Genomic DNA, 15,761 nt, shown 5'->3' with positions numbered 1-15,761 from the left:
TGCGATTTTCAATTGTTTTATTAATTTACGCAATTCTAAGTTAACTCTATATTAATTCCGTTGTAATTCAAGCCAGAGTTCCGTTAAAGAAAGATGTATTTTTATTCTATGAAGCAAGACAGGTTTCTATTTTATTCTGTTAACTTTTTTATTTTACAGTAAAAAATAAATTGCTGAATAATAATGTTTTCAATGTGTTTATATCACAAATAATATACATCTACTTAAATCCAGGTTGAAGTCAAATATTGAAGACAAAAAAATCGTTTCACACAGAAAAAAAGAGCTAAAAAATAAATAAATTCACCATACGAGAAAGGGATAATATTCACTGTGTATGGTCCTGTCCTGAAATGGAAGAATATTGGCTGAATATTCTACAAGTAAGGAATATTTGTGATGTTTGAAAAATTTGGGATCTATATTCAGAGTAACTTGGGCCTGAGCTGGTAAACACTGGTAAGGGTTTAAGCCCACTGCCGTTTTTGAATTTTTTTATTATTATTATGCCTTCACTGTTTCGACAACCTTCTGTTCTTTTAAAAATGTTTAAAAACTAGTGTCTATGTGAAAATAGCCAATCTCATTTATTGTGCATTCACCTGTAATCAGTATCTTTGTGCTTTTTCTTGTACAACTCTGTTGTGTAGGTGTCTGAGCCACTCTGTCCTGTTTAAGCTTGAAAATGAAAGAATAATATCTACAACAGATCCAAACAGAAAAGACCTCTTAATCCAAGTCTGACACTAAAGAAAGATGGCAGCCAAGTAGAAATATCTGAAAGCTCTAATTTTCTAAAAAAAAATTTAATATCCATATTTACTGTATGTATTACCTTTTTCTTTTTCTTTCTTTTTTTTTTTTTATGTAAAGCACCTTATACTGCCGTTTGAAAAAAACAAACAAATGTGAGACAAATACACCCTCTCTGTCTTGACTTTAACTCCATATAAATGGTTAGGTTTGTTTTTTTTAATCATTTCATCTCCTCATTCACTTCACTTAAAGAACTCCCATTTACCTGCTAAAAACCAGCGACACAAACATAAAAATGTTTTTTTTAAAGACATTTTTTATTTATTTTTAACAGTTATAAATTTAATTCATACAAAATGTTTTGCTGTTGAAACAATTCAGTTGGAATGATTTACAAAAACCTGAATTGATGTTGATCACTGAAAACACGTGCCCGAAGGCAAATGACACAAGCGAACCAAAAGTCTCATCTTACAGTGTTTGAGACAAACTGCAGCATCAACAGACATAATAATCTTCTGTTTTGCCAGAAATAAAGACCTTCATCCGCATCTCCTGTGGCCTCACAGCTCGGCTAAACTGGGACTTGTCTGTTAACAAACACGGCCTCTCCGTCGGTCCCGCAGACGAGACACTGTCCCAGCACGTCCAGGCTGTTGACGGGGAGCGTCTGGCTGGGCAGCATGTGAGTGGTCTCCAGACGGCCTTTACTGGAGTCTCCGCTGAGCCAGGCGCTGATCAGGGACTGGTTCCCTCCAGCTGGAGCCATCGCACTGCGAGAGATCGCACTGCTGCTCCTGCCACCTGCGGAGACAGTGACAGAGATATGGCATAAAATAACTTAGTACAAGACATACATGTCCCTTTAATATCACACAGCTTGGTATTTAATATTTCATATATTGGTTTGCTGGGGTTATCTAGGGGAGATCAGGGACTTGTGTTCAACCTAGTGAGGGATTTACATCCTGTTATGAACCCTATGTGACATGATCAGAGTACCATCTGCACTCAGGGGTTACTCACAGCACTGTGGACAAAAACCACAATTTGCTAATTTATAAGAATCAGTTTCAAAATAAAAAACCAACGCTGCTGACAGTCAGCAATAAAAGTGATTGTTCACTTTCCACACTTTTAATCACAGAAAACTATCAGTGTTTAAAAGGATATACTGTATGTTAATTAACATCAAAATCTTATTAATATACATATTTTCCATTGTACTAAATGAAGGTAAAACAAGCATTTTACACTCATACATACGTGCTGCTGAATTTATTTTAATCGACATGAAGTGTTTTTCTGTCACTGTTTGCACAGAGTATCAGCACAAGGTTCTAACTAACCATTTAAACGAACCTACAGGCCTAAAAGCTGCCGGCTGCAACCTGTTTTTGCACATTTTTACACATCTCCAGTCCAGACGACAAAAGGAAAAAGATATTTTTCATCCGAGCTTTTCAATAATCACCTCATGAAGATCGTGAATCTATGTAGGTAAAAGATCTGACGTCTTCTCATTAAAAGACTTGTTTCTTGTTTTCCCAATACAAAGGTAGTACTTTGTAGGGTGTAACTGATGTAGTGTCATTTCAAAGTCTAACCAAACAGCAGAGGAGCCAATTAATCTCTGAAAACAAAACTTTCCTTGGAGGAAGGAGGGCATGTCTGAGGGTGACGAAGTCTCCCAGTGCAGCAGTGAGCCGTCCTCTGAACATGTAAACAGATGATCTGGGTTGGTCGGGTGAAAGTGGACTTCCCACACTGTTTCGAAAATAAGAAAAACAAAACAACAAAACAAACATGTATCAATACATTGTGCAACATGTAACAAAATGAGAAAATACATTGATCTATCCCTCAACAATTCCTACTTTCAGCAGAGTGTGCCTCCATGAGGGAGAAGGGCGTGTTTCCTTGCCGTACGTCCCAGACACAGAGCATGCCGTCCTGGCCTCCAGTGGCTATGATGTGCTGCTGGTTTGGGTGTCTGTCCACGCAGTGGAGAGGGACTCGATCCCCCGAGCTGGGGAAAAAAAAATAAAAAATCACACTTGAGTAAAATTCAATTGAGCCCAACACAAACGATAAATAAATAAAATAGAATTACACAAAACAAAACAGGAAAAGCCTTCTGAGTGCGTCTTACAGGGAGAGGATTTGAGACGGTGAACTGCTTTGTTGTCTGAAGTCCCACAGCTTGAGCTGGCCTATTGAGTTCACCGTCAAAATCTCCGTAGTCCTCAAGTACGTCACTGCGTGGATCGTGCTGCTGTCTGCGTTATCTGTCAAAACAAATGTTTCAGCATATTTCACACAGGTGTAAATCACGGAAAGCTGTAATCTTGTATAAATAATCTGGAATTTGATCTCATATTTACCAATGACTCGAACCACTCCTCCCTGGTCTGCTCTGAAAACAATGATTCTGCCGTCTTCGCCAACAGAAACGATCTCCGGACTGCTGCACACGACACCTGTGCAGGGAGCGTTGTCGCACGGGTAACGATGCGCCCTCGGCCAGTGCTGAGAGTTTGATAATGTCTGCAATCAAGAGAAACAAAGACATGGCGTCACACAACAATCTTACAACAATTCCACAAATTAGAAAAAAAAAAGTTACATCAACTTATAAATGTGTTGTTTTTGGATAAATTCACTTCACGGGATTTTTAAAATCATACATAAAATATCTGGGGGGTATGGTAAAATATGAAATATGTGTTAGTGCTATTTTGAAAACACACACACACACACACACACACACACACACACACACACACACACACACACACACACACACACACGCACACACACGCACACACACACACACACACACCTCTCTTCCATTCATACTGCACTGCTTCCGGGTTCACGTCAGCACGCGGTTCAAGTCATGCGCATTGGCCCACGCGTTTCACGTCGAGGAGCACGCTGCGCGCATGCGCACTAACAGCAAAAATGGCGTCCCCGCTAAAACGCAAACAAGCAGAGTGCCTGAATAAGGAGCAGGGCAGAGTTAAACGGAGGAGATACGATGTGCGGCCACTGAACGCGAATAGGACCAGGGACGGAGAATTCAGCACACTGGTGCAGGAGATGAGAAGCGTCGACGAGGAGAAGCATCATCTGTACTTCCGGATGTCCGCCTCGAAGTTTGACGAGCTGGTCCAGCGCATCGCTCCTCACATCCACCACTCGAAAACACACCGGGCGCCGGTCGGCGTGGCCGAAAGGCTGGCTGTCACTTTGCGCTTTCTCGCAACTGGGTGCTCGCAGAAAAGCCTGGCAGACAGTTACAGGCTGGGCAACAGCACCGTTGCGCTCATCATACCGGAGGTGTGTCGAGCCCTGTGGCTCGCGCTGCAGCCGGAGTTCGTCGCCTTCCCGTCGCCGGCGCAGTGGGCGGACATCGCGCAGGAGTTTTGGAAGGTTTGGAACTTCCCACTGTGTTTGGGTGTCGTCGGCGGCAAGCGTGTCCAAATCAAACCGCCTTCGAAGTCCGGTGGCGACTGCAACAGTAAATGGACCCGCTCCATTGTTCTGATGGCGGCGTGTGACGCGCGCTACCGCTTCACGATCGTGGACGCCGGGGACTACGGCCGTGAAAATGACAGTGACATTTTCAGAGACAGTGTGTTCGGTTCGAGGCTCACACACGGGAAACTGCCGATCCCGATACCCACCAACCTGCCGGGCTCAGATGTGATCAACCCGCATGCCTTCGTGGGAGATGCAGCTTTCCCACTGCACGAAACCCTGATGCGTCCATTCCCAGGTAATTATACATTTACCAGCGACTTGGTTATTGGATAAAAGCACTATTTCACACCCTGTATTTGAAAACAATGATACATTGAATCCTTTTAATGTACTTATGTGTGTGTGTGTAGCACATTGTTTGTTTATTGTCATATGTAGTATTTACAAATCTGTAACGTCTATATTTTCACAGGCTCCAGCCTCCCCATCGAGCAACAGACTTATAACTATCATCACTGTCGGGTAACCAGGATCATGGAGAATGCCTTTGGTATCCTGGCATCGAGGTGGAGGGTGTTTGGGCGTCCAACTGAGTGCAGCCAAGACAACACCGTCAATATAGTGAAGGCTTGTGTAGCTCTACACAACTTTCTTATATGCACAGACACTGAAAATACAGAAAACACCAGATACATCTCTGCAAATTACACAGACAGTACAACTCCATCTGGAGACGTCCAGCCAGGCAAGTGGAGGCGGCATGTGGACGGGGACAATGACCTGATCAACACTCGGCAGCAGTCCACAGCCAGAACACCTGCTGCACTCAATGCCCGGAACAACCTTGCCTTGTTTTTCCAGACACCCGTGGGACATTTTCCATGACAAGATACTGTGAAGTGCAGAGGCCTGCTAAACGGGAGACCGACCACACTTCATCTTGTATAACTGTTTGTGAATAAACTTTCCAATGTTCTCTGAGGTTTGTGCGATCTATCCAGGGTGTACTTATAGTCGACTGGGTGCGGCTCCAGCACCCTGCGACTATAAATTAAAGTGGTATAGACGATAGAACAATTGATACATCTTTGTATCTTGAGTTGAAAAAAATCACACCTTGGCCTGTTTGATTACCGAATACATGAAACTGGATTCATGACTTCACCTGACTCTTTTGGTTGTGCTGAAAAATGGTGACTGCTCCTGTTGACGATGCTGTGACGATCCTGTCTTGGTCCAAGAACTGGATTAAAAAATAAAAAATAAAAAATTATTATTGAATAGACATTTAGGTTATCTACTTGTATTCAAGGTACATGTAACATTAATATGAAGTGTTATTTAAAATCTCTTCGGAAATCTACGATTTGAAAACAGGGTGATTTTATTCTGATTCAGTAATGTTGTATAAAGAGCATTTATAAAAGAACTGTGGCAAACATTTACAACTATCTTCCATAAACTGCCTTTATTTCATTTGGCGAGGCTAAAAATATAGAAGCATCAACAGTGCTGGTTGGCTGCCACATTGAAAACTAACTGATCTTGGAAAATGAATCACAGCATTGTGCTTATTGCAGGTGGACAACTTAGATTTTGTCCTTTTGGGGGCCCGCTCCCCCGAGGAGGGACAGCTCGCTCTCCGTGTAAGGAAAATGGGAAACCACAGTGAGTTTAAGCACCAAACGTGAAACTTGAGAATGAAATCAACACATGAGTTTTATTACAAAGCAATATATATAAAACTTACAGAAATATTTCTGGGTTCGAAGAGCCGTTCACCACACAGGTGGATCTTGCTTCTCAGAATCAAAAACCGGACCCAAGTGGATACGGCAGAAGAAAATGGCAAAAGACCCCGGGCTCAGAATTACTGCCTCCTTTTCTCTATCTCCTCCAAGGTCTTCCTCCTGTCCCCGCCCGTGCTTTTCCAGTCACGGGACATCAAAATGGAGGAGTGAGCTGGTTTGCACCGGTTCTTATTAATTTTAGCAGGCCCCAGCCAGGACAACTACAGCCCAAAATCAAAACAATTTTAACATTTACATGCAGTATTTCTTACCTGAAGATCCAGAATATCTCCATCATGCTTGTGTTCACACAAAAGCTGCGGGTCTCCCTCAAATCCATCTTCGATACCGTTACTTGCATGACTCCCGATGGACCAAATGGAAATCTTGTTGACCTGTAAGAGAGAAACAAAACAACAAACGATTCAGACAATCAGATTCCTGAACTGCTCCTGTGTGACAAACCTGTCAGAAGTCTTGAGTCGATTTCAAACGTTATAGAAAAAACATCCGGAGAAGTAGCATTCCTAATGCTCAAACCAAATGAATCAAAATGCCAGAAGGAGTGAAATTTAGCTATAATTACAGCACCATAAAGCTTAATTTGATCTTGAGTGAGTGTCAAGTTAATGTTTCTTGTACTTTTTTTGCAGGAGAAAAATAAATATGAAACCTGCGGGCACTTTATCCCAAAAAAAATGTTTTGTGTTAACATTTTGTATCTGATTGTGTTTGGTACAGTCGCAATCATATCAAACAACATTCTCGCCAAAACATTTTCAAATAGTTAAAGGGTGCTGAGAAGACATGTACATAGTTTATATCAGTGTTTATGATCTCTGAAGTCCCCTTTATTTGACTTTCATATACACTTAAGAATTGTAACTAAACAGAAATATTTGAATACATAGTATTCTTTCCTTTACATTTCTCAGTGACATTAATCTGTACAGCTGTCTATTCTGACTCCCGAGAGCTGATGAAGTCCAGTTGATCCGATTCACACTACTTTGAGAGGATTTCTTCCAGGACAAATGACAATATGCACAGATGCCTGCTGCTGCCGTTATTCACATAAATCTGAAGCCTGTTGCGGGACTACTTATTTGTATGATGCGCGTGTTGTAAAAGGAAAATAAACCAAAAATAATGTTTCGATTGTCAATAAATCATTTAAACTCGGGCAAGAAAAACTTTTCCAATGGTTAAATCACGCCGAAAGCACACACTCGGGGTCAAGATACGTCAGAAATGTTACGTTGTTCGTAACAACACGTGCCAGTCAATCAAATAACACAAACAGCCAAAATAGCGTTATTTTTCCATGAAGTTTGGCGCGTTGTGTGAATCGTGAAAGCTAACCTCGTTGTCCCATGAGCCAGTCGCAAAGATATCTGGCTGCTGCAGCTCCGAATGAGACACCGGCTGCCACCTCGTCTTGCTGATTTTCTGGGATACGTATTTGGCATTTATGCTCTCCATTGAAACAAAGACGGTTCTTCCGAACTGAAACGAGTAAGGTGTTGATAATTTTAGCTTAGCATACACAGACGACCATAGTATACGCGCCTGACACTTTGTACGTAACTACGGCGAGCCAGACAGACCAAAAATAATGAAGCCCCAGTTTCTCGCGCAGTCAGATTTAAACGGGTGTCTGCCGCCGCCTCGTGGCCACCGTGTACGCTACTGCGGCAAATCCAATAAAGCGCTCAGTGAGGAATGTGTTTTTCACCTCACATCTTAGGACTTGCTCACACACACACAAGCAGATTTAATTATTTTATTAAAATGACACTGCGTCGCGAGAGGGCGTGTGTTTGAAAGGCGGCCCCGCTGCGTTAAAAAAAAAAAAAAAAAAGTCATTCGGATGTCTGGTGACGTCTCCTCCGCTCCGCCGTCTCCTCTGGAGGTTGTCAGCTTCATCGGTAAAACAGTTGGCGCAGGCGCGGCACTGACAGCTGCTGTCTACTTGCTCCGCAAAGTCTGTCTAATAATGGCCTGGAAATCCGGAGGAGCCAGCCAGGCAGAGCTTGTCAACAACCTCCGCAGTAAGTCCGCGTTGTGTGCTTCTGGAGGTGGCGGGCCCGAAGGTTTTGTTGGCAGCGCCTCGCCCGAAAAACGGTTTAGTTCGGCGGGCAAAGAGAGCTCGTGCAGCAGCGGCAGCTAGCTGGTTGCTAAGCTATGTGGTATGTTGTTGTTGACCCAGCGCTACCTCTCTCCTCCCCTTTTCCCCACACCACGCTTCCACTGGGGGACACATGCATGCTCTTACGGACAGGGTCGCATAGCATACGTGCGGGGAATATGCATTCGTTGCGTTTCCTTTGAACATTTTTTGGTGTAGTTTTGTGTAAAGTTAGCTTAGCCTGCTAGCTCTATGTGCGTCATTTGGGATGTTGTAGCTTAGCCCCGCTGCTAATCGAGTGCCCTGCCCACATCTAGCTTCTCACCGTCGGCTCTATCACTGGGAATGGCAGTGGCAGCTGTTAATGTGCTTCTGCTGAGCTTTTGTTGGAGAATGATGGGACGTTACACCTTACTGTGTCACCGCGGCAGTGAGCGGCGCGGTGGAGTGACTCAGTGTGTTGCCTCGTTAAGAGGCTGTTATCTGGTGCCAAGTCCACCAGGATCAATATCATAGATTGCACATGTTTGTTTTATTTGATTTAAAAAAAATACACTATCGAGTGGTAAGATTGTGTATAGTGTGGCATAAAAAAGAAACACTGCCCTGCAATTCCACGCTGCAGTCCAGCCATTGGAACAAAAGTGAGAAAACTGCAGTCAAAATACCGGTGGAGGCATGAGTCAAACCACGATTCATGTATTAGACGCCAGATACATTGTTATAGTTTCTATTCAATCCCCACTTTTGTAGCCTGCGTGCTTTTCAATGGACACACCCTACTACGGTCAGTGAGCCACAGCAATGGGAGCTCTGCACTGTGGTTCACTGACCGTGGTGTTGGCTCCTGACGGGCTGTGGCGGTGCCCCTCATGGCTCCTCTCCATGTGGTGGGGCCCCCTAGGGTGGTGTTTCTCTCCTGGCTCATCAGTGCCTGGCCATTCTTCCATCCGTTTTTTACATTTTTGTAAAAATGTGTGGTGGTGGTGTGTACGTGTAGTAGTTTGATTTGATTATGTCAAAACACTAGTTCTGGTGAAACGTACTAAAACATATTGGACACATTTGCAGAGGTGTTGCAGATCAGCACCTGGAATGATTTCTGTACCCTCCCTGGCTACGGCAATAACTCGTTGAGAAGAGGAGAGTGAAAATTTTTTCTGCTGGTTATAGTTATTGTACAACCTTGGCTGAAAAACACAGTTTCAGCCAACGTTTTGGGTGCTCTCTCCCGGGGTTGCCACGGTGATTCTATGGATCCGAATGTGTTGGGGTTTGGCACCAGTCCCATGCTGGATGACCTTCTTCATGGAACCTGAGCAGGTTGGGGTGAAGAGCTTTGCTCGAACCAGTGAGAACCCAGCTCAAAGCTTGCTTGTTCACTGCCAGCACACCAAGAGCCGATCAAGACCGAGGACCAAGTCGGTTGGTTATGCTGTAGGATCACTGTTGTTTTAGGTTCAAACACTGAGCTTTACATGCCTGGTCCTGTGAGGTTACTGCTTTCTGCTTTGACTTTCGGCAGTGATTCTTTAAAATATATATGTGTATATATTTTTTTTTATTTCTCCGTTCAGACAGATGACATGATACTACCGATTCGACAGTGCAAGTCCACTTTCAATATTAAATATCCTCTCAGGCTATTTATATTCTTTGCAGTCCAGCAGGTCAATGCAAGCTGTTCACATTTCGCCAAAAGCTGCATGGTGGAACACTGACCATATGCTGCAGTGGTTGAATGAGAACTCATGGGGCATGTCGTTCATGTAGTTGCAACACTCATTTACAGTGGGGGGAAAAATTAACCATTTCCAAATCCCCTCTTTCCTTTGTTTGAATTATTCCAGTTGCTACAGCATTTTCACGCTCCTCTTCCTCTCAGTAAGCCAGAGGCATGAGTGTATTTCACTCAGTATATTTTGTATTTTCATAGTGTGCATAATATTTTAGATTTGTTCATTGCATAGTGCACTTTGCTGGACACAGACCCATTTAGACACAGGGGTGGCTTAAATTTAACCCGAAGTTTGCGTATGCTGCCTTTTAAGCAGGTCACACAGGACGAATGCTAATTCACAACTTTCTTAGTATTGGATCAGGGTTTGCGGTCAGGGTGGGTCAGCACAGACTGACAAACATCAGCGGTTGTTTCAAATGTTGAACGCTTCATTCAGCTCAGAATTTTAACAACCACTTAAATATGTTTTTTTTTCGTTAACTTGGCAAGGGCAGATTTGAATTCCGAGAGTGATCAACGATGGGATGAAAACAAGGTGAAACGACCCTATTAAAAAAATGCAATTGGTTAATTGCTTGCGGGATTCCATCTGGTACCTTGTTTTGTTTATTTGTCATGTATCCTAAAGTGGAGCAGAGCTCTGAAGGTGAGGGGAGTCAGAAATGAGAGCCATGCCGGCTGTCGTTGGCTCTTCCTGCACTGGCAACAGCTGCTGCAGGAAACTTTTGGAGGGATTATTCTGCGGACACCAGCGCTTCTTTAGGGAACTTCTGGTTTCTTCCATGTCTGTTCTGCAACTGTTGGTGGCTCTCTGTTGCAGTATGTGAAGCACAGCCTGTTTTTCCTCTCGTGGTTTTCACAACATTGAACTTTTTCGAGCGTATGCTTTTTAATAAGCAGCATATTGTGATTTTAGTTGTCTTCAGGTGACATTTATACCTTTCTTTCCTTATTTTCTGAGTTTACATCCTGCATACACATGTCGCATGTAGCACATACAGTTGTGCCTTCAATATATATAATACGTTAATCATCATTTTCGTGCATATGAGGATGTAATGATGGTCTGGAGAGCAAAGAAAGCTGGATATTCCAGTCGTCCTCCAGCTCCCAGACTAGAGATTTTGAGTGCTTTCATACCAGTTGTTGCAGACTAAATCTTAAATGTCTCCAGAGGGTACTGGGCAGAACCCTGGATCCTCTATAATCCCTGCTCAAAATGCCTAAGGTTTCATGTCATAGTGCTCATGTAAAGTATGTTATTATAAAAATTCTTTGCATTTTGATGTGATTTCTCCTTTTCTCTTGTTTTTTCCCCCTCATGCATTTGGTCTGCTTTTATTCTGCTGTACGATTATGTAATATTTCTGTGTTCATAAGTGGTGACGCGCTGTTTTTTGCGTTTCCAGAAAATGGCATTATTAAATCCGACAAGGTCTACGAAGTCATGCTGGCCACAGACCGAGCACATTTCTCTAGGTGTAATCCCTACATGGACTCGCCACAGTCGATAGGTAACGTCTGTCCTTCAGGACTCTCGTGCATCGCAGCACAGAGCAAAGACACTGAGATAGGAGACAAACTAACCTTAACATGTTTTTTCTTCTCTCTCTTTTTTTTTTTTTTTTTTAACTTGAAGGCTATCAAGCAACCATCAGTGCACCACACATGGTATGATTTTAAAGACATTTATGCTCCTTTTTTATGCTACTATTGAGTCTTTAATCTTATGTTTCTTTACAGTTGCTGAATGTTTAATGTCAAATTATTTAGCTCAGAAGTATCACCAATTTAAGAAGAATAAACAATGAGTCATCAATTTTTATTCGGATTTTTGCCAGTGTTAGATGCAACGTGTGCTGACTGTTGAGTTTTAAATGCAGTTCTCTTGTTTTCGCCCCCCCCCCCCCCCCCCTCCACCCAGCATGCTTACGCCCTGGAGCTTCTACACGACCAGCTGTACGAGGGAGCCAAAGCTCTGGACGTCGGCTCCGGCAGCGGGATCCTGTCCGTCTGCTTTGCACGAATGGTGAGCCACACACTCTACGGGTAATCACATATGATTTTCGTCATTTGTGGAGGCCCAATTCCTGACATTGATTTAACCCACGTGAACTGAGCAGCCGTGTCCTCTGTGCTTCACAGGTAGGCCCTAAAGGGAAAGTTATAGGAATCGATCACATCAAAGAGCTTGTAGATGACTCTATAAACAATGTGAAGAAAGACGACCCCAGTTTGATGACGTCGGGCCGAGTCAAGTTATTAGGTAAGATATATGAAGACGAGATGATAAATGTAGTTTTGAGGGGTTGCTTAAACACAAATTACAGCCTTCTGCTCACCATCAAAAGGCTGAGTGTAGAGATCCACAGCAGGCAGTGTGCAGCATTAAATAATTGAGCAGTGAGGAGCTACTTTCACCTGCTCTTGAAAGAGTGCTGAGCAAATCGGGGGGTTAAAAAAAGAAGTCAGTCAGCAGATACTCTTATTTATTTCCACCTCCAGGGTTTACGTGTCCCTTCACTTTTTGTATTAAGTTGTTTTGCTTGTCTAACTTGGTTTAGACGACCAAACAATTTCTGTCCTTCCTATAAATACTTTGAAAACACCGCTGCTTCAATAAGGGATTTTTTCATGTTCAGCCAACATCCCTTTGATTTGAACAAGTTTCTTATGTAACTGCTGGAAAAGCCTCATATACATGTGAGTAAAACATTAACTTACAAACAAGTTGAGAGTGAGCTCAATCACTCTGGGCTTGTCAACCAATAACTGTGATAATAAAGTTTATGACTTTGACAACAGAGCTTCACCTTTGAAGTCCAATATTACAGACAGAATACTCTGTCCATGTTTTATACGAAGTTATGGGGTGTCACTTGTCTTATATTTAGTTTTTGCTGTTCAGAGCTGCAGGTTAATTCGTGTCAAATTCAATTCTTAACATTTCCAACATGTGTTAGACCACAAATCGTCTAAATTGAAATAGAATTTGGCCCGTGAGTGATTGTAAAATGACACGAAAATGTAAAAACTTCCTTATAAGTTATATAAGAGTATAACAGAGAAGGAATGAGGAAGAGGCAGCTGCAGCTTATTGCACCCACTGTTGATTTGAAACACAATACAATATTATATATGGAAACCTAACATCACAGGATGTTTTTTGTTTTTTTTTCCTTTGCAGGCATCAGTAAGCTATTTTAAGATCAGAGTTGGGAAAATAGGTGGTACGGAACAAGCTCCATGCTGCAAAATACTTTGCGTCATAAATGTTAGTGAGTATAAAGGACGAGATTTGACGTTGTGATGCTGAGCTGTCGGAAACATCAGCGTGATTTAATTAGACAAAAACTGAGATCAGTGGATTTCTTGGTGTTAAACTTAAGGACTGACAGCCTGCTGAGGACGTCTGTCAGTTCCGTGTTGAGTCTGGCAGCGTCTGAGTGACCCCCCCCCCCCCCCCGTTGTGTGATTCAGTGGGAGACGGGAGGCTCGGCCACACGGAGGAGGCACCGTACGACGCCATCCATGTTGGTGCAGCGGCGCCCACGGTCCCACATGCTGTGAGTCCCTCTCTGAATACTGCTCAAGGTCACACCGTCTTTCTGCACTGCAATGAGCAACCACAAAATGCTTGACGTGTAATTTAATAGTTACAAGTAACTTTAATAACTGTTTATTGCTGCAATATAATGAGCCTATTTTAGTGACTCTTAATGGCCTTGTTCAATTAGACCTGCAATACGATGTTATCGTAGTGCAGCTGAGCTGTCAGCTCCGTGTGGGTTCGTCTGAGTACTGACTCAGTCATTTAGTGCGGCTGAAGTTACATCAGTTACTGACAGAAATCTAATGACCCTGAGAGAAAGCAACAAGCAAACAGCCAAGCGAAACAATGCAGACAGTCCTTATAATAATACAGTCTAGTGTGACTTACAGAAGGACGGAGTCTATTCAAGAGCAGCAGTAAAGTGACTGTTTTCACCTGTGGCAAAAGTAACCAGCCCATTGACACTGAAAATAATTGTACCATAATAGTAAATCGATTACTCATGCATGTCCCCGTTCCCCCCTCCCCCACTCAGCTCTTGGACCAGTTGAAGCCTGGCGGCCGCCTCATTCTGCCCGTGGGCCCGGCAGGTGGAAACCAGATGCTGGAGCAGTATGACAAGTTGGAGGATGGCAGCACCAAAATGAAGCCCTTGATGGGGGTGATTTATGTGCCTTTAACAGACAAAAACCTGCAGTGGTCCAGGTGGAAGTGACTTCCTTCTCCCCCCTCCTCCCTCTTTCTCCTTCTCACAGTGGCAAAGGTGAAATGGTGTGGCTTGGAGCAGGCAATGGATCACAAGAGGCTGCAGTGATGCTGCTTGTTGGCATTTTTTGCTTCTTCCATACCATACCAACTAGCTGCACGTTTCCTTCTCCTTTCGTTAACGCCGGTCTGCACGGATTTGGTTCAGTAACACACCAAATTGATAGTTTGTCGAGCCTAAAAACAACTGATCCCCGATGCTCGGTTTTCAAAAGCATGGTTTGCATTTTTGAATTTGGCTGCGAATCGATCATCCAGCAAAATTCAACTCTTTTTCTCTGTGAGACGTAAAGGAAAAAGGTCCTGTTTTGACTTTGAGCATAATGATGTGTCCTCACATTTTGCATGCGATTCATTAATTTATTGATTGATTTCATTTCTTGAACCTGTGTCTGTCTCACAGGAAGGCTGCTTGTTTTTTCCCGCCCTCTCTAAAAAGGTGTGTCTTCTTTCCCTCACAGGGATGAACTTTGAAGAGGAAGGCGGTCCGTAATTCACCTGTTTAAGTTTGAACCTAGAGAAAAGTGGCATGGAGTCGATAAGCCCCTTGACATTTCACTCAAAGCAAAACAAAACATGCTCCTTTTAGTTTCAGTCGAATGACGGACTGGAGCATCACATTGATGACAGCCCAGGAAGGGCTGTGAAGAAGGACTGCTTGACGCTCTGCACAGAAATATCCAAGAGGGACTTTTTTTTTTTGAGTTTTTCTTTAAGGCTGGCATTTATTTTTTATTTTTTTGAAGGAAGGGGGATTGTGGTTTATGCATTTTTTTGTTTTTTTTACTGCTGGATTTTAAGTTTGATTTTCTTTTTGCAGTATTACCATTTGAGTTGCAGTCAGACGTTTTTTTTTTTTTTTTTGCAACCTTGCATTTCAGCAGCATCACAGCTGAATGTAGGAGGAGCGCCGGACAAATGCCTGAGCCCTTTTTCCCCATAAATCACCCAACCTACTCTGTGTGTGTTTGTGTGTGCATCGTCAACGGTAGACTTCTCTGAGAAAATATGAGCTTTCATCCCCTTCTGGCAGTGTTATGAAAATGCGCACACACACACACACACACAGGCACCACAATGGCTGGCGAAATGCACACATCCCATTTGATGTGCAGCACTTTTAGGTCACGCTACACATAAAAAATAAACAACTCATGGAGTCCTACTCGACCAACTCCAAGGAGAGCAGAGCACCGATGACACACATGCAGGGCTGTGCTTTCCACTTTGTGAAGTGTTGCTTTCTGCTGCTGGTTTCCACTCATTACTCGTGCAGGCTCCTCTGGTGACTGACACAAAATGTGGGAAAAGTCACTGCTTTGCCAAAATAAAACTCCCAAAATGGAGCAAGTGATTGTCTGTTTTCTTGTGGGGGGAAAAAAACAAAACAAAAAAACTATCTACATTAAATCAGAAAAAAAAAGCACATTTTATTTTGGATGATCCTGAAAGATATTTGGCTTCACAGTTTCTGGAATGCCGTATGAAAATAAAGATATGCTTATGTTTTTGTCTGCCTATTGTTTTTGAATGATTTTGACA

The 15,761-nt window shown here is 42.9% G+C and overlaps 3 protein-coding genes across 5 annotated transcripts; 2 read left to right on the top strand and 1 right to left on the bottom strand.

The window, feature by feature from the left end:
• Window positions 1-1,127: 1,127 nt before the first annotated feature.
• On the bottom strand, window positions 1,128-7,577 carry nup43 (nucleoporin 43). Its single transcript, XM_080513606.1, has 8 exons — window positions 7,395-7,577; window positions 6,305-6,427; window positions 5,408-5,485; window positions 3,141-3,303; window positions 2,909-3,044; window positions 2,634-2,785; window positions 2,398-2,523; window positions 1,128-1,560 (listed from the first exon to the last, which is right to left on the bottom strand). Exons 1-8 carry the CDS (start codon window positions 7,512-7,514, stop codon window positions 1,331-1,333), a joined length of 1,128 nt encoding a protein of 375 aa, XP_080369732.1. The 5' UTR covers window positions 7,515-7,577; the 3' UTR covers window positions 1,128-1,330.
• On the top strand, window positions 3,721-5,141 carry LOC308143181 (uncharacterized protein; the record flags this gene model as incomplete). The annotated part of the gene is made up of 2 exons (XM_080513921.1): window positions 3,721-4,537; window positions 4,715-5,141. The coding sequence occupies 2 exons, from the start codon at window positions 3,721-3,723 to the stop codon at window positions 5,125-5,127; spliced, it is 1,230 nt and encodes a 409-aa protein (XP_080370047.1). The 3' UTR covers window positions 5,128-5,141.
• Window positions 7,578-7,944: 367 nt separating the features above from the next.
• Window positions 7,945-15,729, top strand: pcmt (protein-L-isoaspartate (D-aspartate) O-methyltransferase). 3 transcript variants are annotated; one of them, XM_080514595.1, is made up of 8 exons: window positions 7,945-8,083; window positions 11,311-11,415; window positions 11,541-11,572; window positions 11,826-11,930; window positions 12,047-12,167; window positions 13,382-13,467; window positions 13,990-14,115; window positions 14,681-15,729. In XM_080514595.1, exons 1-8 carry the CDS (start codon window positions 8,029-8,031, stop codon window positions 14,684-14,686), a joined length of 636 nt encoding a protein of 211 aa, XP_080370721.1. In that variant the 5' UTR covers window positions 7,945-8,028; the 3' UTR covers window positions 14,687-15,729. The 3 variants fall into 3 exon arrangements, with proteins under 3 accessions (XP_080370721.1, XP_080370719.1, XP_080370720.1); XM_080514593.1 differs by having other exon boundaries at window positions 13,990-14,159; XM_080514594.1 differs by having other exon boundaries at window positions 13,990-14,217.
• Window positions 15,730-15,761: the final 32 nt, after the last annotated feature.

Source organism: Blennius ocellaris (genome assembly GCF_963422515.1).
Source record: "Blennius ocellaris genome assembly, chromosome: 18".
In the NCBI taxonomy this organism is placed as follows: domain Eukaryota; kingdom Metazoa; phylum Chordata; class Actinopteri; order Blenniiformes; family Blenniidae; genus Blennius; species Blennius ocellaris.
Note: the sequence above shows the minus strand (reverse complement) of the source record. Positions and strands in the feature narration are given on the sequence as shown.